We start from the raw sequence: 26,015 nt of genomic DNA, 5'->3' as shown, positions 1-26,015 counted from the left end.
AGACAGTAGTAGAGATTTTCAACTCAAAGGCTGGGCAGAGTTGGCATTCGTAGGAAATTTCTTTAAGGGTAAAGAGTGGTTAGGTATTTCAGGGAAATGGGGCTGAGCTTAGTCTGCCTAGGAATTTATCAGGGAAGGATGACTGGGAGGTATTAGGGGTGGTTGGAGCTGTTGATCTGTTGTCTGACCTTGTCTATTATACCTGTGAAGAACTCTTGTGGCATTTGTCGTTAATGGATCATGGAATTGTCAGTTCTGGTAGAGGGTCAATGTAGTGTGTGATGGTGCACATGGTGGGGTGGTGTATTTGTTGCATGCTCTGGCGATAAACAATGAGTAGAAACTAGCTTTGCTTGTAGAAATGTGTTTTCTGTGTACTGAGTGGTGATCTTTCAGGGTGATGAGAGCTGGTTGTTTTGTGCTTTTCGGCAGATCATTTCTTCCTTATAGCTTCAGTGTTTACTGTTTGGCTATTCCTGTGAGTATCAAGGGGCAGAGAACCTCAGTCTCATTAGGTGTGGTTTAATTGAGGCAAGTGTGTTTGTTACTGCAGTATTTGCTGCACTGAGCAGATCATACATTTGCTGCAGGCTCGAGGGTTGCAGCCAACGAGGTGAGGTTGTGTTCTAGGTATTGTACCGAGTACCAAAAGTTTGACTCCCAAAAGTCTGACCCCCAATTTTCCATATATATATATATATATATAGTAAAGTGCATACAAAATGTATAGGGGTAAGGTGGGGGGTCTCCCCCCACATATATTTGTGGAAAATAAAAAAAATGAAAAGAAATTCGAACTTTTGGGTGTCAAAACTTTGGGTTTGGTAAAATCACAGGCATCCAGATCTAGTGTTTCTACAGGCAAGCAAATGCAGCCTTCTACTTCGAAAGGCTATGTTTGAGTAAGGATACTACCATGAGTGAGCATATGGTGTCTCATTGGAAAAAGATACATTAGAGGATGTAAGGCATCCATCTGGTGGAGTAAATAGGCATTAAGAGGGCTACTTTGATAGGTTGCTCTAGTATAGGCCTCATTATATTTGCAATAGTAATGCTAAAATAGCCAGTATTTTACAAATACTACCTATTTTAGTACCCGCCACAATAAAGCCTTTATAGTCCATAATCCTAAACGTATTTCAAAGGGAATACTGCTTGCAGTAAATGCGACAATTTTACCAATTGTGTAATTTTAACCTCTACCAACGAGGTGTGGGTACACATTTTCAAAAAATAGTCCCCATATGTGTTACAAAAAAAGGTCTCTTTGCAGAAGGGAAGTACATGGGCTTCCCTTCTTTAGTGACCCCGTTTACCATGTGGTCATTGAAAGGGAGCAAAAGAGGACTTCAGTGATGCCCTCCTTCTCACCAATGTTAGCATGTAATGCACAGAAGGCTTAATAGGGACTCTTCTCTTCATCATAAAATAATTTTCACTAGTGTTGTGATTTTGTCTGTACATACTGCACTGCAGACCACAAGATGAGAATTGGAATACAACCGCATGATGATCCAAGCAGATTTACCAAAATACTTACATATTGGCTGAAAAACATGCCTGAATTGGTTCATCATGCCCAAGCTGGCTTCATAAAATGTCAACAATAGATCATGCATTAGTAGATTTGACTGCTCTGAACATAGATACAGAGATGATGCAAAATAGTTTTTGGGACTGCCTGGCCCGTTTGTCAGTGCAATCAAAACAGTTTACGCTGTACTGGAGCAATAATGAATGGCCAAGTATGAGGAGATTGTCATCTAGAAGGAGGAACTAGACAGGGCTCGACCCTCTCTCGGATCCCCATTGAACTTGCAGTTGAAAGTTATATTTGTATTGCAGAATGTCCTGGATTAAGAGATTCTCATTCAAGGCACACGTGTACAAACTATTAGCATATTCTGAGGATGTCCTTTTCCTGTCACCCCAGATAATTCTCAACGTCATACCATTCTACAGTAGGGTCAAACTAAATATGGTTAAGTCTGAGGAAATGCCTGTCTCTTGTGTGTGACAAAATGAAGATGTTAGTGGACAGGCCAGGCCTTAAATATTTGGGCGGCAAGTGCAGCCTGACATGGGGGGGATTGTAAGCAATGATTGACTTAATACATTGGATAAGGTGGTGGAGGAAATGGATTGGTGGTTTTACTTAACTTCTGTTTATGGAATCGAGTACATATTACTAAAATAAATGATTCTGATGTTTCTATATGTGTTCAGTTCAATCATTTGTAGGGTATGTAGTAAGGACATAATTTGGTAGCTAGACGTCCCAGATAATACCTATGAGCTTCTTGAAAGAAAACAAAACTGTCTTGGAGTACACTGAAAGCTCCATTGAAAAAACAAGTGATTTGGCTTCCCAGACGCTTAACTATCTGAACGAGCATTTACTTTAAATCAGTGTTCCAATTTACTGTCAGGCTAGAGTTCTTATTCCTAGATGAATTCTAATGGTTAGATCTGCATGGCCTTGAGCACAGTCTGATTTTGAATGGGTCGTTAGAAAAACCTGCTGAATTATTCTGCAACGTATTGGGCAGAGTTACAGGTGGCCCTTTTAGCAATCCATCGAGCAGGTCCAAGGCAGGGTCAAACTGGTTTTGCTCCAACAAACTGCTGTCTAACAGCTTTAATAAGGTGGTAACAGGCCAAATTAGACATCTCATTCTTCCAGCCTGGCAAAACCGCTCTTCCATGCTCTTACTGAACCCACACTTCAGAAGGTGGATCCCCACCACCAGAAAGGCAAACCCTGCACAGAGATGAAACCCTAGGCAAACAAATTCCTCCAACAACTGAAGCAAGCTGGCAGACATCTAGAAACCATCTTACACTCTAGCGGCAACCTTTACAGGACTTTTTTTCCGGCGAATTCCAATTTATTTGCTTGCTTTTGTTTTTAGAGTGGTCAGCTGTGGTGTTGTATCATTACCTAGATTGCCATAGAAAGGGTTGAACTATTTTTCAATTATATACATATCCACTTGCGACATTCCATAATAGTATTTTGATATTTTGATGCGAGTGCCAAATAAATTTTCCTCACACTTTTTAATTGTTTTTTCAAAGTTTTAAAATATTTTTATTCCATATATGAATTCTTACTCTCTACACGTGTTTCACCCTTGTTCTTATCACATGGGATCATCAGGAGAGGTTTAATTGCTTCTGCTCTGAAGTGATCTGCTTGTCACTCCCTGGCTCCTATTCCGGCGTCTGACAAATGGATCAGTCAGTCAAGAAAATCAAATTTACAGTTAGTGCAGACCTTTTCCATAGTATGTTTGCAGCTAAATGGGACTATTTTGCCGTCAAGATCTGAGATGCAATCAACAGCCCAGGCAGCTGCTCAGTGTGGTTCGGTATTTTATAGCACTGTTGTGCACTACACCAAATGTACCACACATCCACGATTTATGTAACAGTCTAGCCCTCCTATTAACTGTAAATGCAGAGAATCGGGACACACATCCCCTGGTGGGTCATCACTTCTCCAATGACCCATTTTTCACCCTAGAAGAAAGCCATCAATTATGTCCCATTGGAGACAAGCCATGCAGTTCCAGGATTCTAGCGCATCTAGTGACGTCACACATTTTGGCCTACATTGAGGAATAAAAGATTGTGTGTAGCTAACAATGACGCATAGAGAGTGGCTATGTAGCATGCCATCTAGGGAATACCAGACAATGGCTTCCTGAACATACTCTTCCCAATAGACGGTCTTTGCAATGTTTTATTGGTGGATCACTGCGTCCTTCACCATCTTCAAACCATAGCCCAAGGATCCCACGTTATCAGATGGTTCCATTTGTTCCAGATTGACTACATACAAAAGGTGTCATACTAGGCGACCTAACCTCAATGACCAGCACAACACCTTGTGATTATCACCCGTCCTATTCAGCTGTTACATGAAATCCCGCAGGGCGATCGTCTATTATCACCAGCTACATTTCCAGTTGCAAGCAGATGGCAGATAGATATGCCTACATTTTACACAGCAGCACAATACATTCACCCATGTGGAAGAAGTACTAATGGTACAGAACAGCCTTAAACTGGACATATCTTTAAAGGTGATTCTGTACTTGTTCACAGACGCCATCTTACTGAAGTGTACTCCCTCTGTCCGCCCCTGACATTCTTCTGAGAGACAGGCCCCATAAAATCGACGGTTGGAAGCCAGCCCTGGGGATGCTGGCACAAGCCTATAAACTGTCACTTGGGAGTTTTGGTCAAATTGGCACTTCTCTAAATTAAACTGCTCTGGTATATGGTGCACTTCAAAAACAAAATCACCATCTTTATAAACACCCAATTTCAACTCCCCCCTTTACTAAGGGAAATCCCTCTATGCTTTTCTGCCATCATATCTAATCAAGACACTGGATGCGATCCAAAATTCTTCCTCAAAAAATGCTATCTGGTATTCAGTCACCAGAGGATCACTGGACGACAGCAAAAGAGAGGTTAGCTTTCGAAATCCACCGGGTATCTCAAAACGATAATACCACTCTACCACCCCGCCCATGAAATGATATAAGAACAAGCACAAGGGCTTTCAAACCCAAACATTGCTTGTAAAAGCAGGGGTGGCATGACGTCCCTTCATGGCACCACACTTTGGAATATCCTACCACAAATGTTGTCAAAGGGGAATCCTTAAGGGAATGTAGTGCTACGTTAAAACTTAAAATGTTCCTGTGTCCTCCCCATCCCGTAGTGTCCATGACTTGTTTGCCCGCTGCACCCGGGAAATGAACATAGTGAGTCCCCAACTTTGCTGAACCCCAAATTATCAGCCTTCCTCAAATCAATCTACCCCACCCCAAGTAACATGCAAATGATTCACTGTGACAGTATATGCTACTTACACATGCCCAACTGTTTCCCTCTGCCCTGTGGTATACTTGGATGGTAATCGGTATTCCTTTTTGCCCCAGCATTCTCTGCTTCACTGGAACCATCCATGGTACCTGTACAGACGTCTTTTAGGGAGGGGGAAAAGGGGCACTTACCTTGGGCCCCCACTTTGGAGGGGGGGCCCTCAAGGCTGCCTGATCTAAAGAAGTCGGGTTCCGTTCACCGAACCTAAATGGCGTGCACAGGATATGTTATGGCATGCTGCTGAGGCCAAACCGATTGCCTATCTGTTATTGACAGTTGCATTCTGCTCTGATTGATTCATCCTGTAATGCTGTCTGTGTTCACTGTGGTATGCATAGTTTGTGCATTCACTATGGCACCACCCCTGTAGCATTCTGACCTTTCTGTGGGAATAATATTGATCATGTGCTGTAGCAAAAGTTGAAATGCGTATTGATACATTAGATTGCTGGGATGGTTCAGAAGATAGCTCAGTGTGTTAACCACTCATGGCAGAGATCTGTGTTCATATGCAAGATTACCAAACCAAGTTCCACCAAGCAAATTCAGCCTTTCCTATGTCTGAGATTGATGACCTGCATCAATATGAGCTTTGTTTTGTAGCACATCAAGTGCTATTATCAGCAATGTACCTGCACCAGATAGCGGTCGCTATAAAAACAAACACCATCAATATGGTGAGGATCCAGAAATTGGTTTTATTACACCTATACACAAGTGTTTCAAGGTGCGATGAGGCAAGAGAGGGGGAACAGAGGGAAGACAAACAACGATCCTACTAGGCCAGGTGTCATTCAGATAGCGCAAGTGCATGGGAAGGGGGACTGGGGACAGTGCAGTACATGGGATAATAGAATAAATAAACAATAAGTAAAAGTACGGCCAGCAGGTGGCAAGTGCAAGGGTAAGTGCAGACATCAAGGGTCAAATGCTGGTAGTCGGACTGTAGGGATACAGAACAGTTCCCAAGTGCGGGAGTTGCCAGGAAGGCAGTGCAGGTGTGCGACTGGCAGCGTAGGGGACCTGGGCCCGAGATTAGAGGGTGGCCAGGTAACCGTTTCAGTTTCAGCCAGGAAGTCAGCAGGAGAGAGGAGGAAAAAGAGCAGAAGCAAAGAGAAAGGTCTTGAGGTGCTTCCGGAACCGGAGATGATTATCCTCAAGTTTCAGGGAGGGAGGGAGGCAGTTCCAGGGGAAGGCCCCAGCCGAAGAAAGAGATCTACCACCAACTCGTTGCTTGGAGAAGCGACTGACCCTGAGGGAATTGGAGGCGGATGAGCGAAGAGCTCAGAAAAAGGAAGATATTTAGGAAGAGAGAGTTGAAGGTATTGCGGCCCCAGGCCCCAGAAGGCCTTGTGGACAATGCAGAGGGTTTTGAACTTAATCCTATCAGCCAATGGGAGCCAGTGCAGAAATTTCAGTCCTGAAGAGATACGATCCCTGGGCTTGAGGCCAAGGACAAGTCGCGCAGTCCTGTTCTGGATGAGTTGCAGAGGGCGGAGAGTAGAAGTAGATAGATTTAGAAAGCGGCTGTTGCAATAGTCCAGCCTAGAGAGAACCAGAGCTCTGGAGACAGTGAGCGTCTGGGGGAAGGAGAGGAAAGGAAGAATACCTCTGAGAAGGTTCAGCTGGTAGTGTGACTTCTTAGAGACGTCAGAGATGTGAGGAGAGAAGGAGAGTGTGGAGTCGAAGATGACCCTGAGGTTTTTAGCCTTACAGGTGGGAGCAGGAAGAGGGCCAAGAGAGGCCGGCCAGAGAGTGACAGAAAAGGAGGGTGCGGATGTGCCCATTAGGAGAATCTCGGTCTTACTGGCATTGAGGCAGAGATCATTAGCGGCACACCACTCCTGGATGGCGGACAGTCAGTCAGAGATGAGAGAGGGAGAAGAGGTGGCTGAGGATAGCCTGAAAATGAGCTGAGTGTCATCAACATAGCACTGGAAGTTAGGGCAGAGCGTAGCAATGCGGTGGGCAAGAAGTGCCAGGTAATGGTTGAACAGCTAGGGAGAGAGGTTAGACCCTTGGGGAACACCACTTGTAGAGATAGAGACAGAGGAGAGGAAGGACCCAAGTTGAACCTGGGAGGGTCGATCAGAGAGGAAAGAAGTCAGCTAGGGCCTGACCGGTGATCCCCAGGTTATCACGGAGACGGTTGAACAGGATGGGTAGGATAAAGGGATTAGCCATGCTTACTTTGATCGCTGCAAGCCTGCATATCAAGCTATGGGTGGTGATCGCAAGAGGGGTGAACATATGGTCCTTAAATAAGTAGCATATTGTGAAGAAGATGGGATGCAGAGTAACTCTTCCACCAAATCAAACCAACTCAGGAAGAAGGCAAAATCGGTTTACTGTTTAACATCAATTGCCTAAAACGGGAAGTTACAACGGACATCGCACAGCTTAATCTCACATGGATCATTTCATAAAAAATTACATTTATATAGTCAATACTTGTCATAAGTGACGTTTCACTACGTGGCAAATAAGAAATACCTACGGGGAGTTGTGGTTGGCTTAAGGGGAACATCGAATGAATATTTTCTATACAGGAACGGGTTGTGATTGGGTCTCTACAGTCAGGTGGACAACTCATGCCCACCCCTAGTGCAAGTAATCTTTAACAGTTATTTGACACAAAGCTCATCATTGACTATCAAACTATAAGGCTCTTCATTATATGGCCTTCTACAATTGGGTGGCACACTTGTGCCCTTCCGGAACATTCAGCTCACTAGCAGCCCCTTAAGCTGGTACCCCAGGTGTCAGTGGGTGGACTTTGACTCTGTCTCCCCACCAAATAAGACCAACATCTCTCATCGTCTATGCCTTCTGTCATGGAGATTGCCTTTTGAACTTGGCCTTACAAAGTATCCTTGCTCCTGGGAATATATGCAAGTGTGAGCACACGCTATCTTAAGTCTAGAGCTACATGCCCAACTTCTATTTCCATCCATAGCCCACATGACAAGAGACCACAATTCAGCTTATTTTCTAGTATTTAATTGTATTAAATGAATAAAAATTGGCACTCGTAGTGTTCTTTCTTTGCACATTAACAAGGGATGACTCAGCTTCTCGCGTTCAGTGTTCTTCAAGGATAGATAACCAGTTCTTGGTGGCTCCAGTCTTTGACATCAGGCCAGACAGCCGTTCTGCCTTTCAAGGGTCCTCCCTTGATTCCAGCGGCTTTCTTGCTGCGACACAACTTTCAGCAATCTTCTCCATGGGCTTAAGCTTACTAAAATTGTAACACCGAAGTCCAGATTCTATATAATGGTGTCACCGCCTGCAGTCTATTCGCTACATATAGCCAGCTTCTAAGATTACTTAGCCTGCTTGCGTTGCTGCATCTGTACAATTATTAAATGGCTTGCATTTTCTGCAGTGCTCTTCACACATGCAATATTCACTTTGCATATGAAAGTTTACTCGATTCTTTACTTCATCAGATTCCATAAAGTCTCTACATCCTCTTCTTCAGCCACTCTTCTCAGTGTGTCACGCTCATCTCTTGTGACATCACCAACTTCTCTTTCTTTCGTCTTCATATTCCTTTGGGGATTTCTTCCAAGAGATTGTCATCTCTACTGGGATACACCAGATAGGGTTTTCTTAGTGGAAACCTTTTCTCAGACTCTCCGTGGAATCGTTTCAAGCATGGCACGATTTCTGGCTTCCAACATATAGGTAGGAGGGGGGCGGGACTTCCTAAAGGGGCATTCGGCTGCTCCTCTACAGGGTTGTGACCAGATAGTCTGATCCCTCAATCCCTTTGGTTTGGTGGAAGGGGGCCTGCAAGGGTCTCCATGCCCCAGGTCCCAAAAGTGCTTAAGATGGCCCTGTACCTGCATCACTCTCTCTCATGCCATCTCTCTTGGACCTCACTTAGTGTCACTCATCAATGCAACCAAAAGGCTGCCTTACAGTCTGAAAGAAATTCAGCTCTTCAGCGTTTGCTTTACAAGACAAATAGAGAGGCATACACATGTAACAAAATGTTTGCTGCATGTATAGAAAATGTATCATTGAACTATATTTTACCATTGCTGCGGAATAATTGAATGAGAAGCAAATCAGATGTGGTCATATTAATTCAGTTCTCCTATTGAGTAATCAAGAATGTGGTAATATCAAAGAAAACATTCTGTCCCTCGTGTCAACGTTTTTGTGTGTATATTTTAGGTATAAACCCTGGATACTGGCACTACTTGATATACATGTCATTGTTAAAATAAGGAAAGTAACGTAATCCTGGCCAGAAGAAATTATTTTACCAATTTCCATGAGAGGTTTCCAGTAAAGCCTCAAATGTCTGGAATTGAACACATAGGTGAAATGAATATACCCATATATGTTGTCCCATTTTCGATTGCTGAAAGGTTTGCTCTTTTGAAGGGGGACATTTCTGTTCCTCAAGTGAAGGAATTGCATCGGGGAGGCCATTGGGATCCATGTTTCTGATGGGTGGAGGTACCCTTACTTAAAAGGCTAAAATGATCTTATCCCTGAGAACAGAGCAATGCACTAGTCATTTAACATGGTCTTAAGTGTGGCAGCCACATGTGAGAACAAGCATCGGCAAAAAGCAGGCTCTAGAATTCAGCTTTTGAGTAGACATGGCATAGGCATTTACCAGGCACTGACATAATGGTGCTAACTGGCCAAGCTGCACCTGTCTGGGCATATGATAGCAGTACCTGGGAAATTCCTATCTAATAATTGTACACAAGCCAAAACTGTAGCTTCTGTTTTCAACAGGATGTGGACACCCATACTTCATATAAAGCAGTGGCTGAAGGCACACTTGGTTAAGACATTTTATTGCAATGGTAACGCATTTACAGCTCGAATTAAGCCATAAACTCTCAGAAGACTGCTTTAAAATAACACTGGCAGGAATTTACACCACAAATGTGTGTTACTGCTTGACAGAGCTAGATCAGAAAGATCCCAGGAGGATGCGTTTTGGGCAGGGAGAGGAAGGACGTGGGTGGGAATGGCCATAGGGATTAGCATGGCCATGTGCAGGCAATATGCCTTATCTGGTGTCAGGCAGTACCCTGGAGCTAATTTTGCCAGGATACCACCCAATGCAATTTTCGTTACTGCTACTCGGTTTGGTGTAATTTGTGCCGGATCGCAAATAGTGGTAAGGCTGTAAATCTCCATTCACTACTGGACCCAATGGGTTTGGGGTGGCGCTATTAGCGCCGGCGCAAATAGCACACACTAATAGCACCGAAAACGGCCCGAAAAGTCCACTGGAGGTAAAACTCAATTTTTCCGCCAGATTCCGATTGGGGCAACCCTTAAATGCACTGGTAATAGCGTCACTGCCGCATTTAAGGGCTATGGATGTGTGGATAAATAACCAAACGCCCACTGCTGTGTTTCCCTCTTCATAGCCCATCTTCTTCCAAGCTATAGTCCAATGCAGTAGTCTCAGCTTGAAGGTGGCGCTTTTGCACCACCTAGTAGCCACAACTAAAAAGGAGCTCCTGCAATGTAGTTTTTATTTGTGTATTAAGGGATTCATGCAATACCACATGCCACCCCGGGGCAGCCTCAGAGCGCAAAGAGAGTGGGGAGACGCTCCAAGGATGGTAGGGGGCTTACAAGAAGGTCGTGAGTTGTCCCAAAAGCTGCATGTGTGTGGACGCAATCGGCTGGCCTCGGGCTTCCTATAGATAGACTAAAACATGGTGAGGGTATGGGTGTTGGGACTGGTGACCTCACAGAGCACAGATAGTGGACATTCAGTGATCCTGCAGTTCGCCTCCAACACTGCCTCTTCTCTGCCACTTACACTGCCGTTTGTACTCTAATGTTCTTGCTGAATCCGGCCTTCATTTCTCACACTGACAGTAAAGGTCATAAAGCTGTTTTGAAGGGCAAAGTATGAGACAGTACCCATTTTACTAAAATGCGCATGTTTTTCTTTTTCTATAGACGAAAACCTTGACGATTTAAATGACTTGCTGAATTCCAGCAACCTGAATGCGTCCACTGTTGATCGAATTGTGTCCCGCATGGAAAGTATTTTGGCAGGAAATGTACAGGCGAAAATGGCTGGCATGCTCGTTGGCGTTGTGAGCAACTTTCTAAACGTGTCGCCCGTGCTCCTGGCCCCAGTATCCAAGCGGTACGTCATTCTGTGAAATTGTTTCAGTATTGCTTGTGAAACTGCTTGATGTTAAAAATAATAGAGACCCTTCTAGCCAACATGCGCAAATTGTCTCCTAAAACCAATGAGGGGATTTCTTCTGAAACGCTTGTTTTCTTTTGTTTTAATCAAAACATTGTTTTCAGTGAAAAAAACCATTCATTTTTTTCTTGCATTTTTCTTACATTTTTCCACAGGCTCATTACTGTAGTTGACACCATTGGCTTGAAGGTGAACTTTTCATCAGAGTCTGTAAATTTCACCTCTCCATCTATGGCGTTGGCAGTGACCAAAATCAATGCCAGTGCCTTCAGCCAAACATCCTTTGCAATCCAGAACTCAATGGGCCTACAGGTAATGTGGCTGTTCGTTCTTTAACCTTTTGAACTTAATAACACATTAAAATAATACACATATATAAATACCTCAGGAGTCAAAATACTACAGTGGAAGCAAGCATATTTCAAGTGGACGTGTAGTTGTGACGTGATACGGGTCAGAACATGAGGCCGTACTCCCAATAGTGTGGTACTGTGCAGAGTGTTGTGGTCCAATCAGTCAGGTAATTCCAAGAAACCTGAAAGGCAATAATTGTATGTTTATCAGTGAGAAACAGAAAAAGTATGGTCTATGGTATTAGCGTAGATTGGGTACATGGCCCGTACATGCGAAGTGACAGTAGAAAGGAATACTAGGTCCACTTCTATAACTTGTATGAGAACTGGAAACCACAGTGTGTCTCGGATACTACTATGGCTGTCTAGAACTGGTATGGAAAGTGGAAACCATACTTTGTCTTATACGCCATTCTGGCTGGCCCTCAACTCATACGATCCTGTCATGGACCATGTGCTTTTTTCAGGTTGTGGTCTTTGCTGCCCAGTCCTTGCACTTCTAGTTCATTTTCAATTGTATGTACTGGTGAGAGTAGAGAGTAGAGACCAGTGGCAGTCCCTCATCCCCTGGGTAACATGATGACCAGGCCTTTCATCTTCCAACCAGCTCAAACACTTTGCACTCTAAAAGTACCGCAGAGCTTTATTGGGGAAATAAGATGGCCGCACTTGCAATCCACCTCATATCCTGCCCCCTTTCTAGCATTCTTTCACTTGGACGAGGACAGGAAAGATCTTCTCAAGTGGGAGTGCAGGAGCTGTTTGGTTGTGGGGAGTGTCTTTGGAGTAAGGCAAGCCTGCTTCCATGGCTTTCCAGTGAACATCAGCACGCGCCGTATCACAGTTCAAAGTGCAGGGTTTGCATGGATACATCAGTGATATTGTAAAATCTTTTATTTCTAACCTATTACTTAAACTATTCTCTGATGTCAACCATTCAAGGAATAACGCAGTTTACTAATATTGTTTTACATTTTTCTCATTGAAGAGACAATATAATGTCTACATTGCAAAAACTGCTTCGCTGTTAAATTAAGATAGCAGAGTGCACCGCTCCCTAACTGAATATCTTCAGCTATGTAGTTTATCCATCTGTTGGACTCTCAATGTGTTTTACTCTTCTGAGTCTTTCTTGTGATGTTGACTGGAATCTAGCCCTTATGAAGAACTACAATCTTAGGTGATTTGATTGAAAGGCCAATCATGCATTTTTCACGCTGATGTATTGAAAAGCGAGGCTCTATTACCTAAGTATAAAGTGCCCTGAGATGACAAGGTTTATGACTGGCTGTTTGAGTTTTCTCCAGTTGATTGATTTTAAATCTTGGCATATTCCCTTTTTGTTCATCTGAGATGCGAAAAGTAAGTTCTCTCACTGCATGTGACCGAGTATCTTCAAAAGATATTAATGAAACACTTGGATAAGGAATTTGGGGATGGGTGAGTAGAGCAGAGTGCCCCCAATCATATCGAAGGAAAGGGGCAGTCAACTCCACAGTGGATGCCAAACAGCCTTCACATGCTATGCATTGAATTCTTTAACACCTCAGCCATCACGTTAAGGCTGGGTGGGCGCCCCCTCGCCATTATGGATGAGCCACCATGCTCGGACTGGCCTATAGGGCAATGCCTGTACCAAAAATGTAAAATGCTAGTGTGGGCAAGTCAAAATGGGCCACCATTTTGGCCAATGTGGACCAGTTTGATGAGTTACTTAACGTTGCAGTTAGTAATTTTGACCATTGTTGCTGAGTATATCACAATTTACTTACATTTTAACACAAAGCACCCCCTTAGGTACTATTGAAATAGTGGGCCTTGTTACAACCCTCGAGGTAGCTGTACCAGTAAAACCAGCACGGCTGCTCCCGGAGTTGCATTCGGGTCCGGCACCCGCAAATGGGCAATTACCCGGTCATGCTGAGTTAGGCGGACCTGATAATTGCCTTTTTGCGAGTGCCGGTACCGGTAGATCCCCATTCGAGCCCCGTAGGTAATAACGGTGCCGGTGCATCCGATGAGCTGTGCTCACGGGTGCCACATGGCCTGCCAGGTCAGACCTGGCGGGCTGTCAGGCACCCGCAAGCACAACTCGTACGATACCGTACCGCCATAGTTGTAATGAGGCCCAGTCTGTGACTAAAGGAATGAATATCCATTTACAACTGCGGGCCACTTTTTCATTGTTGTCTGAGACAGTTTCATGCTTCAGCCCGACCACGTGAGCCACCCCTGACCATTACTTCCAATCTAAAAAAAATATATTTATATATTTTTTTTTAATTTCATGCTGACCTCGCGCCCCACAGTTTGAATACCGCTGCGTTAAGCTGAGATCTACTGTGTCCACATCTACCAATATTCCCGAAAGGAGTTCCTCAAAGATGCCCTTGCACTCTGTCGGGATCTCGCACTCTCTCCATTGGGTCTCTGTCTCATTCTCTTTAACTCTTGCTCTTTCGTCTATTTACGCCCTACTCTACCATTAAAATGGCTCCCTCTACCCCCGCCACCAACACAAATCCTGAAATCTCATAACCTGACAGCAACCTTTACATCAACCTCTCTTTCAATAACCAAATGTGGACCTCAAGAATGACTTGTTCCATCTTTGCCAGCTCAAAGGGTATGCCTTTTTCCTTTTTTCCAGCTCCCTGATAAAAATGGTCCTTCTAGTGATATACGTCTCCACTAGCTACTGCAATACCATTCATGGCGGGCTTCCTGATCCCTGCATGAACCTCAGATTTAAAAATCAGGCTCCCCATCTCGTATTGGGCCTAACATCGGGCCCATATTACCATTGCTCTAAAGGCCTCGCACGTACTATTGAGAAAACAGACATTTCAATACAAGACACTGTGCCTAGAGCACAAAAACCTCAGCAGTGGTGGCCCACCCAGCTTGCTCTAAAGGGTCCTACAGCCATAACAAACCTACAGGTTCTTAGGATCAGCAAATATGAGCCTTATCCACATCAACCCAACCAAGTCCAAAAGATGTTGTGGAACAACTCTATATGCTTAGGGCTCCACTCTTTGGAACAACCACCCAACTCTCCTACTGTACAATATGTGCAGAAAATGACTTCTTTAAATTCCGTAAAGATGTAAAGACCCTGCTCTTCTGCAAAATGTATGGTCACAAATGAGTGCTCTAAGGTACCCATGTCCAGTTGACCAATGGTCCAGATAAGTGTCATATTACCATCCCATTATGATTCTGATCAATCCGACAAGTAAGACTGTTCCAACTTGACTTAACTAGATGTTGGGCTTTGTGGTTTCTTTCCACAAGGGCTTTTTCATTGTATCCGAAACACTATTTAAGGGCCTCCTATGCCTGCAATCTGTCATAAAGGAGAACCATGCATTTCCTCCTGACGACTAAGGGGGGACCTTGCAGCAAGCAACTGCTTCACGAATTTCTACTGGAGATCTGTGACAAGTGTAGAGAGCAGGTTCCTCCCGCCACATGTCACTCAGAAGGACTCCCCAGTGAAGGAGTGATAGATGGCAAATCTGACAAGAGTACGGACTGTTGTCCCTTTCATCATATACGTTTGTCATTTCATAAGCAATATTATTCTGGTGAACTATCAGAAACCAACACTAAATCTGAAATGTTTAAACATATGGGTAATATATGAACAATTAAATATGAAAGCTATCAACCTATAAATGGGACACAAGACCTGATGGGCCATACGTTACTGTGCCAATATTTAAACTCCTCAGCAGATCCCACAGTTTACCTCAGGAGAACCTCTCCAAAGTTTGACTTTTCTTTCTTCAGTTCCTGGGTACTTCACCAAACTGCTTATACTAGTCATGTCAGCCATTTGATCAAAGTGGTAAGGGCAGAGATTTTCATTAAGCTAGGCAAGCTCTGCCAACTGCTCAATTTGCACAAGTAGACTTGGTTGTTAGTTGGCTGCATATGGGGAGAGGAGCCTGCAATACTCAATTAAGTGCAGATAAGCTGCAGTTCCTGAAAGGACTAACAAACATCTTTCCCCAACTCTTTTTGTGGTGCAGGATTGACACATACTGCTAACGTTTCTAATGGTACCATCCTTTGAGCTGATGCACTCTTATCCTCTCCTGGAAGACTGCCTTCCTCGTGGTGGTTTCATCAGCATGGTTTCATCAGCATGTAAGGTCAGCGAGCTTCAGGCCTTGTCTTGTAAGCCACTCTTCATGATTAATATGAAGGATAGTGACGCTCAGGGTACGGCCTTCATTTCTGCCTAATTTCACCTGACACAAATAAAAATGCTTACCAGCCTTTTACCCATGCTCGGACTGGCCTCTAGGGCAACAGGCCCATGGCCGAACCAAAAATGCTGATGTGGGGCAGTTTCTTTGGTCAAAGTGGGCCACAAACTTTGGCCAATGTGGTCCAGTTTGACGAGTTACTTCACTATGTGGCTAATAGTTTTGACCAGTGTTGCTGAATAAATATTCTTAATTTGCATCACATGTTACCAAAACACTACCTCTTGGGTACTATTCAAACAGGGTCACAAAAGGAATGAATTGCCCTTTAGAACTGTGGGCCACTTTTTCATTGGTGGCCGAGACATTTTTATGGACCAGTCCGACCCTGCTTTTACCCACTGCCTCATCTCTCTAAGGCGGAGGAGAGGCTACATAGACTAGACCCGCAAGGGACGTTGAGCTTTTACATCACTAGAGCAATCAATTTCAAACTAGAAGATCAGCTCTCTGTGGGGTACACCGCCCCAAAGACTGGCAAAGGAGTAACAAAACAGACATTTCATGATTGATCGTATTATGTCTCTGAATGGTATTCTAGGAGGGGAAAAGACCTCCCTGAAGGCAATTGAGCACATTCAACCAGAGGAGTGGATGCTACGTCAGCACTCCAAAGGGGAGTCCCTATTAAGGACTTTTGTAAGGCAGCAACGTGGGCTTCTGTACACACGTTTGCTAAATACTACTGCCTGGATACATTGTCAGGCCAGGACACCCGCTTTGGTAGAGGTGTCCTGCAGCACATACTTATCTGACACCAACAGATTTTGCTCCTCCCTCATCATGCTTCATGATACTGCTATCAGAGTCTATCTAAAATGTGGAATCCTTGGGAGCAAATAATCCATTAGAAGAACAAATTACTTGGCTCAAGTAATGTTTTTCCTGATGGATGTTCCTCCCACAGATTTCACATCACGCTCCAAGTCTACCCCTCAATCAGGGAGCTCTCATCCATTGCCCTCTCCTTAAATGCTGCAAGGCACCTCATATAATTCGTGATTCCCCAATGCGGTTGAGCACAGAGACAAAACGAGTAACTGAGGTCATGGGACAAGATGCAGGATATTTGTACCAATGCTGACAGCTCCAAGGATCCTTGAAACCAGAGCTGCATGTCGCCCCCTGCTGTCAAAGGTTTCCGAGGTCTACTGCCACTGGAAGAATATATCTAAGTTAAGGAAGCCATCAGAGGAACATCCATTTTGTTAATCTATAAGCAATATATCCGAAATGCAGCTTTCTTTTCTGCACTTATGTAGTAGCTTAGAGAGCGAAGCTGTGCAGATGGCGAGCATACCATTGGAGCAGTCGCCAGATTTACAGGGCCTATTTTGCATCTCAGCCTTGTCTAGCACAAGTCCTCATTCACCTATGCCCAGTATAAAGGATCTGATACCTAGCAATGCTTCCAAAGCAGTACTGAAATCTGGTTAAATTGTGAGCCTCATCAATGATCCTTCAGAGCCTGGCCATTTTAGCACCTTGGGCTCTCCGAGTCCCTTACTGCATTAAACCTGGTTCTACAAATTCTAGTCATGTTATATGTTAACATAACTTTGGAAGTTAAAACTCATTTAGAGCTTCAGAAAACAATCTGTAAATTAACAACAAAGATTGACAAGAGTTTTAATATGAAGGACCCAAATTGGAGGAATTTGGTTCTATCTCCAAGCAAATTGAAAGATACTGATGTATGGCAGCAACCTGAGCCAGATAAAGGAACCTCTGTTTCTGTGATTAACATGTTGCACCACTCTGGTGATTCAAGCCGTAATACACAGCGTGCCTCTGCCTGGTAAAGGGGCAGATGATCCAAAAGCGCCTGTACCATCTACAGTGGGGGAGTTAAAGACCTTGCACCAAAATAATTAAAACGCCTAGATATGAATAAATGTAGGACTTCAAGGAAATGCTTATGTTCCTTGAATATTGAATCTAATTCAACTATGGTAGGCCAAGTAAAGCAAAAAAGAAATGCTCCAGTGAAAGGGAAGAAAGGAAAAGGTAAAAATAAATGCATTATAAATGGAAAAATATAAAGAGCAAGCCTTCGGGAACGTATAATGGAATGCTGCTTTACGTGGTTTTGGGAAATCATATTAGTTGCCAGGAATCCTCCTCAGATAATCAATTGCCTATGACAATGTTTGATTATTTAGAGAAAGCAGTTTTGGAATCTGGCGATAGCCCTGCTCTTGAGGAATTGTATGGACAGTACCAGGCCATAATCAAGTCAAGATAATTGCAGACAGCCTATTATTTTGACAAATCGTGTTTCCCCCATTGTTGATCATCGTGTTCAACATCTCCAAAATCAAATTTCATCTTCACTGTGGGAATATAAAATAATGATGATGTTTAATAAAAAGTAGTTAATCTGGACAATGACCTCCTTAAGGGACATCTTATCTGTGGAAAACCTCTTTTCAGGATTTGGACAATGCAATCTTAAAATCGTTCTTTATTTTTCTCCTTTGTTGCAAGGATACCTTCTCTAAATGTGTGGGAATATAATGACAATGAACAAGTTGAAAAAAAAAATACAACCCAGCTAGTGATTCTACATGTTAAGTCGGTCTCATTATTTCAATGAAGTCAATTACTTCGTGGTAATTGACTTTGTTGCAAACACTTCCAATTACTTCGAATATGGTACATGTAGTGGAGGGTTAAGGGGTAAAATGGGAGGTTTTGGGCCTTTAGGGTAGGGGTAGTAGTGAAGGGGGAATGGGGGACCCCTGAAACAAAATAAATCAAAGTGATTGCAACAAAGTAAATTACCACAAAATAATTTACTTTGTTGTAATAACGTACAACCGTTCAGTCGAAACCTATATTTAACATGATTTTAGCTGAGATGGAAGCCTTGTTATAATTGGTTATGATGTGTTAAATTGAGTGGCTGAGAGCATTGCTACTAAGGTGTGCCAAAGGACTTCCGTTACAGATTTGCTATGAACTGTAATATTGATGGGGTCTATGTTAAAAGATTAAAGTTCACTGTACGCAGTGATTCTCGTAAGATTCTCCTCGTCAGCACACCTGCACCCTCCTTTCCTGTCACTCTTTAGCTGACCACCCTTGGCCCTCTTCCTGCTGCCACCTGTGAGGCTAAGAACCTCAGGGACATCTTCGACTCCACGCTCTCCTTTTCTCCTCACATCTCTGACGTCTTTAAGAAGTCAAACTACCAACTGCACCTCCTCAGAGGTATCCTTCCTTTTCTCTCCTTCCCCCCCCAGAAGCATACTGTCTCTAGAGCTCTGGTTCTCTCTAGGCTGGACTACTGCAACAGCCTCTTTCTAAATATGCCTGCTTCTACTCTCAGCCCTCTCATCCCTAACAGGACTGCGTGACTTTTACTTGGCCTTAAGCCCTGGGATCGTATCTCTCCAGCCCTGAAATCTCTGCATTGGCTACCAGTGGCCACAAGGAGTAAATTCAAGACCCTTTGCATTTTTCTGGGGCTTGGGTCCAAACTCTCCCTCAATACCTTCGCAGTCGAGCTCTTTGCTTCTCCAAGCAACGAGTTGGGGTAGATCTCTTTCCTCGGCTGGGGCCTCCGTCAGGAACAGCCTCCCTGCCACTCTTAAACTTGAGGTGAACCATCTTTGTTTCCGGAAGCACCTCAATACCTTGCTCTTTGCTTCTGCCTTCGCTCTTTCTCTCCCCTGCTGATCTGTCTGCTTTGGCACCGTGCACTTGGTAACCCTCTGATTTCGGGTCCAGGTCCCTGCCCACCCAGCCACACACCTGCACTGCCTCCTGGCAACCCTTGCACTTGGGTCTGTATCTGTAACACTACAGTCCCCTTACCTGCACTATCAGACACCCATTATCTGCGCTTTAAACCTTGCATTTGCCACCTTGCTGGCTGCACTACCAGTTGTTTTTATCCATTGCTCAGCACTTCCCCCTTCCCTCTACCCTGCACTTGCATGTTCTCAATGTCACTGGGCCTAGTAAGATAGTTGTTTTGTCCTCTTGTTCCCCTTCCTTGCTTCGTCACGCTCTGAAACACTTGTGTTGCAGCGCGACACAAATAAAATATCATATATCATTTATTGGAAATTACTGGAAACAATGAAGAAAAGGAACGATCATGGTTACCAGGTTCGCTTGCAAAGGTCAAGTTTATCCCCAGGGGCTTGCATCCTATTTACTGGAGTGACCAGTTTTAAAAAACTGGCCACTGCAGTTTAAAAAAAAGGAACATTATTTCAGATTTTATGTAATTGCAAATAAAGAGAGGTGTTGATCTTGAAAATCCATAACTAGATCAATATTCCTTCTTTTTAAATGAAGTATCTAAAGTCCTCTGGGGGTGTCCATCCGGAGGTTTATTAACTGCTGTTGATAATGTCTTAGGAGCCAAAACGTATATATGGGTCCTAGGTTCTGGGAGTGTACCTGCAGTAAACTTAAACTTGGAGTTTGATGTCAAAATGAGAGATCTTTTACTTGTGAATATTTACTGGCACCATGAGAGAACCACTGAAAAGACGATTATGAAGGAGTTGGGAAATGTGTTCTTGAAGGATTTTAATTCTTTCGATTCAGACATCATTGAGGTGGGTTCTTTTGATTTTCGAAGGGAAATAGTTTTGTCTGGTATAGCAGACACTTGGAGAAACTAATCAAATCCTGCAGGCTATCGTTGGGCCGAATATTTGACTGCATGGCATATAAGCAAGTTGAGCAGTAAGATTAAGGATGGTAGAGAAAATCAACCAACTTGGAAAGGAGAAAGTTGCTAGTCTATCGTTTTTATATTTGAGTGCTCTGCAATACTCAGTCATTGTGATTGTGAAGAGCTAAGGAGTATTCCAACACATTGCTCAGTGATTGGGCCTGCTTTACTGTGTGGTTCCACTCCAATATATGTTAATTAAATTAGGATCTGCATCTTGCACAGTTGAAGAAAAATGGCTTTACAGATCGATTGTCATATGTCATCTTTTAACACAAGTACATTTAATCGGATTCCAGGGCAGAATAAATATTTGGCATGCCCAACAGTTTTACCGGTTTAGTCCTTTTAAGAATAGTGATCTTTTGAAACAAGTGTATCAAAGATGTTTACTGCATTCACACCTGGGGAAAGGTTGCTCTGCCAATCAGGTGGCTGGAACATCGAGCGAGCACACACTGTGTACCACCCACTAGTTCCAGCCACCCAGGAAGCCCTTTCTCGGGTGATGTCATCTTGGTTGTGGAGAGGCAACAGGGAGCCTCTCCCTGTTGCCTCCCCATATTCCCATCCCTCCCTCCCTCCACCCCAAAAACATACCATACCCTTTCCCCATCCCCCCCCTCGTTTCCTCCCCACATACCGGCTGGACCGGAGCTTTGTTACACCAGTCCCGGTGCTCCTTGCTCCCGCGGCTACCACCATGGAAATGAAAAAGGGACTAATTTTCTTTTCCTATGGTGGTGGCCATCTTTTTATTTTATTTTTCCAGGAGATTGGGTGTGCACAATACATGCGTACAAAGAAATGAAACCATCTGCACCCCGGATAAACCCTTGGGTGCTAATGGCTGTCACCCCCTTTTTGGGGGTGGACATGGCCTGTAACAGCCCACAGACCTCATCAGGGTCCTCACTTCACTCTGGCCTGCCTAGAGTCCGGCTGGAGAGTTGTTACCGGCCATGTTCGCCTCCCAGTGCGGGGCTGATTGCTGGAGTGGGTAGTCACTCACATTCATATGATAAGGCGATAACTCTGAAGAAGCAAGAACATTGCACGGCTATTAGAAGTTTAACCATACGTCCTCATCTGATTCTCACACAATGGACCTCATCACGAGTCTGGCAGTAACCCTTAAATGCAGCGGTAGTGCTATTACCGCCGCATTTAAGGGTCTGCCAGATCATGGCTTTGGCGGATTTCCCCCCAGCTGTGAGCTGGGGGGAAATCCGCGGCAAAATTGCTGATTTTCGGCGCAATTACCACCGGCGGGAAATCTGCCGGTGGTAATAGCGTGAATTTTCCCAATTGGGCCCAATGGGGAATGAGGAATTCCTGAATGGGCCCAATGGGGAATGGACAATAACCCTTCCGCCAAACCCGTGATCCGGCGCTAATGGCGCCGGGGGGTTTGGCGGTAGGGCTATTAGCGCCGGCGTTACTGGCCAACTCGTGATGAGACCCAATATATCTTACTAAAAGGTGAAGTCAATCAAAAGTATATAAATTGGCTAGAGAATAAGACATTTTCTTTGTTACATGGTAGCCAATTTATGTGGACTCTTATTAGCTAAAAGAAGCTAGGTGATTTTAAAAATGCTTGAATAGTCTGGGAGGAAAATGTATGCATTTTTTAATAAATCTTACCTCAGAACCACAATTGGTGAATCATTATTGGAATTTTGTATGGCCGTGAAATTACTAAAGTGGGGAATGAAAAAATAATTAATTGGTAGCAACTCCATAATTGGGAAAAAATGTAGGAAATCGAAATCCTCAAGAGCAGCTGGCCCAGATGTCTATCAAATTTGATACTTAAAGGGAATCCTGATTTTTGGGCTGACATTTTGACCCAATTATTTAATGATATTGTTGCCAAATGTGTACTCCCCCGCCAGCATGGCATAAATGCTAAATAGTTCATATCTTCAAGAAGGGCAACAGGTGCAATAAAAATAACTATAGGACGTTCGGCCTGCTTGACAGTAGTAGCAAGATATTGGCTTCAGTGCTAGTGGGTGAATTGCAGTGGTGTAACTTTGCTGAAAATGTTGGGGGGGGGGCATCACATCTAAAGGGAAGGACTCGAATGAGGGGGATAAAATGGTGTGCCAAGAAAGTTGAGGGTGGGGACAAACACCCTTGTCCCCCCTAGAATTACACCATGATGACCTGGAGCAATGGATGTTAAAGGTGGGAAGGCTCTTCAAACACCAACTTGGATTTAACAAGGGGCATGGAATATCATTGCATGGATTTATATTAAAGTTACTCCAAAGGAAGGCCTGGTCAAAGCATGGGTCACCTACAGCTTGCATGGATTTGTCAGCTGCCTTTAGCCAGTTTGATAGACAGCTGTTATGGTGGAAACTATCAATTTAAGGAATAAGGGGTGGTCTACTGAAACCTATGTACACTACAATACTAAAATACAAATTTGATTGTGATGTTATAAAAGAGGCTGGAGTGGTCTGGTGAAAGGTGATTACTCCAATAGATCAAAATCATATGAAGATAAATGTAGTCTAAGGATGCTTCCATTGCTCGATATGTGGGCAAGCTTACAAAAAAGAACGCAAATCAAGGGAATATAAATCCCTTGATTTATGACAACTGAACTTCAGGATGGAGTATCAGCACTTCAGAGAGATTTCATTCCTACTTCACCACACCTAAACCAGCCAGACTGCAATACCTGCTATACTTTATCCTGATTTTATTATCCTATTCTGAAAACATTGGGCCTCATTACGAGTCTGGCAGTAACCCTGCCGGTGCTTCCGGTGTTTGCCACCGGACTTGTAACATTTTACCTGCACCCAGCGGACCGGGAAGCTGGGAGTCAGAAAATTGTAGTCCCTATTCCCATGGATGGGTTCACAGATGCATCTGCACCGTTGTTAACAGTGCAGATGCTTCTGTGATGAGTCTGCCTACTGGGGCTGCTGCAGTCCTGCAGGGTCAGACCAGTCAGGCGCAATGGTCCCGGCAGGCAAACTCGTAGTGTTGCGATCCGGAATGAAGGGTGCCAGTGAGCTTACCGGCACCCTTGTTTCCAGACGCCGCACACATAATGAGGCCCATTATCTTGTTCCGTCCCACAAGTTATGGTGTAAACCATGAATTCCCTCACAGTAAGGATAAGCACATATTTAGTTGATATGATCTGTGCATCTTGAAGGAGGTATGTCAGGTTTCTTATAGCAAGTCATGCTTGAGTCCTCCACTTTTATTCTATGTAATGATATCTGCTATTATAACCCATTTTAATGCTACTCAATTTATCAACCTCAGAAGGATGAGAGCAGGGTGGGCTTTTCCGGGTTTTAAACCCACAAAATAAAGGCATGCTCATGTAAGAATGCTTAACAAGTGACCAATCTGCCTTGATTTTTGGATCGCGTCAAGATGGCCAAGTATCTTATTTCACGAATCAGGTTGCCAGATAAACTGACACAAGTGGAAATTCTGATGGGCACAGCTATTGTAAGTGCTGCATTTCTCCATGGACTCAATTAGCACATCCTTGAAACTCCAGATTTCTAAAGTTGACTGGAATTGGGAATGATTGGAGGAGCCCAATTAGCTATAAAGCTTTGCAGTAGAATTGGGTCATATGTTATTTTCAATTGAAGATATTTTTCTGTGTCCACTTCACCTTGGCAATGGACTTAGATATTCTGAAATGACTTCTCTGAATACTTAACTAGAGATTTACTTGTGACTAGATCACATACATTTTTGACACAAGTGAGCCATTTTAAGACTCCCTTTGGAGAAGATTGTATAGTTACATTGGAGGGGTTTCAGGTAAACAGCATGTAGACACATGATCTGCAGTAGAACTGTACTTAAGATAGCTTGCAACATTTACTGGTTTTGTTTAGCAATCAAGTTTTAGCTCATATAAAATGTGAGATCTTGCATACATTCAGGGACTGGTGCAAGGATTTTGGCTGCCGAATGCTAAAAGTATTTTTGCCACAGCACAGGCTACAGCAGTGTAGGTTTTCTTCTCACGGGGATGATATAGTATGTGCTGCAAGCAGCTTGGCAAGCTTCTCCCATTGAGAAAAAGAACAGCATTGTAAGTAGTTCTGTAAGATTATCTCATACTCACAGAAACGACACCACATGGACAGCAGTGCCCCAATATTCCAACTCACAAATGGAACAGTCACATCATGGGCAGCAGAGCAACAGGTTTCCCTGGATCTAGGATGTTTCCTCGCAGCAATTTGCTCGAGGCCCATTTGGTCATATTTTCATTTACCACATTTTACTGCAAATAATGCTGGGGGGACACCACGCAGTCCCCCTCCACATTCCCCCTGATATCCTCCACCTTTATAAAGAGCTACACCCAGCCCCCCATCTATATTGTGCGCTAAGATGTGGTAAAATATTTACAACCAAATGGGCCTCGAAGAAACTGGTCTGTGAGAAAATGGGCTATTTCCATCCCCTCGTACATTAAACAGATTCAGAGATGGCTGGAGAATTTTTAATGTGGTGGTGTATAAATGCTTTCCTGAACCAGCACAAGCACATTCAAGAGCCTGAACCAACTCAAGGCTATTCAGTGAGGTCTCTCGGGAAATGTACAAATTTGGTTTGAAAGTCAGAGTTTACAATCAGTTCTGTGTGAGGGGACACATAAATAGATGCCAGGTCGCCAACAGTACACAGAAACATTTTAGGAAAACATGTTCATGCTATTTGTGGCCAAAGAAAACCATGAGGCCCTGGCACAGAAAATACCAACAAGCATTGGCACTGTAAAACACATTATGCTGCTAGAACCCAAAGAATATCATGAGGCCTGTCACAATAGTAGATGCCAGCCCTGCCCTCCCTGTAATGCTGCTTGTGGGCAAAGAATAACATAGACTGGCAAAACAATATTTATCAGCATTGGCCGCCCTTTCAAGCTGTTGTGCCAAGGGATATCACAAAGCTTGTCCCAACAATGTTTGCAAGCCCTGGCCAAAGTACTATCATTCTGTTGAGACAAAACATTTCTTAAAGCCTGTAACAAACATATAATATATGCTCTCCCAAAGAAGAAAAGGAAACGTACAACGTCGGGCTCATAATAAGTGGATTTCACAGACAGATCTTACTTCTTCGAATGAAATAATTGGAAAGACAATACATGCAAAGGGACTGATAGTCAGGTAGATCCATCTACATCAGTTGCTTCTTCCCTTCACATCCTGTGTCTCTAATGTGCTAGAAAGAACACTGCCTGAGCATACACATACTGTTCATGCCAGTTTATTTTTACGTGGCCCGCAAGTTACTTTAGTGCTGCCGCTGATCACAGTGCCACAATGCATGGTTTCACAGGACCCACTTGCCTAGTTTTCAAGGGAGACATTTCAGAAGCTCTTCAAAATAGTTGAAAGAAACAGCGTTCACTGCACAGTTCATTAAACTTCTTTTTCATGCGTGATAATGCAGTGAAAAGGCATTGAGAACCAACATGAAACACAGGGCAGTTGGTTGCAAAAGACATACCAGTGCTGATCTTAATATTTACCAGCATTAACACGATAGAACACATTTTCATTATGACTTTTAGG

General features: G+C 43.7%; 1 protein-coding gene across 14 annotated transcripts in view; it reads left to right on the top strand.

The window, feature by feature from the left end:
• The window catches only part of ADGRG2 (adhesion G protein-coupled receptor G2), an 835,692-nt gene that overhangs the window by 585,549 nt on the left and 224,128 nt on the right, over positions 1-26,015 (top strand). For all 14 annotated transcript variants that reach the window (XM_069636971.1, XM_069636968.1, XM_069636965.1 and 11 more), the window contains 2 exons: positions 10,852-11,044; positions 11,263-11,419. In XM_069636971.1, the coding sequence (XP_069493072.1) occupies positions 10,852-11,044; positions 11,263-11,419 (350 nt within the window). The remainder of the gene's footprint in view (positions 1-10,851; positions 11,045-11,262; positions 11,420-26,015) is intronic.

The sequence above is a fragment of the Ambystoma mexicanum genome, chromosome 7p (assembly GCF_040938575.1).
Source record: "Ambystoma mexicanum isolate Mex_15411 chromosome 7p, UKY_AmexF1_1, whole genome shotgun sequence".
Taxonomy (NCBI): domain Eukaryota; kingdom Metazoa; phylum Chordata; class Amphibia; order Caudata; family Ambystomatidae; genus Ambystoma; species Ambystoma mexicanum.
The sequence above is the reverse complement of the archived record's forward strand: the minus strand, read 5'-3'. Positions and strand labels throughout refer to the sequence as shown.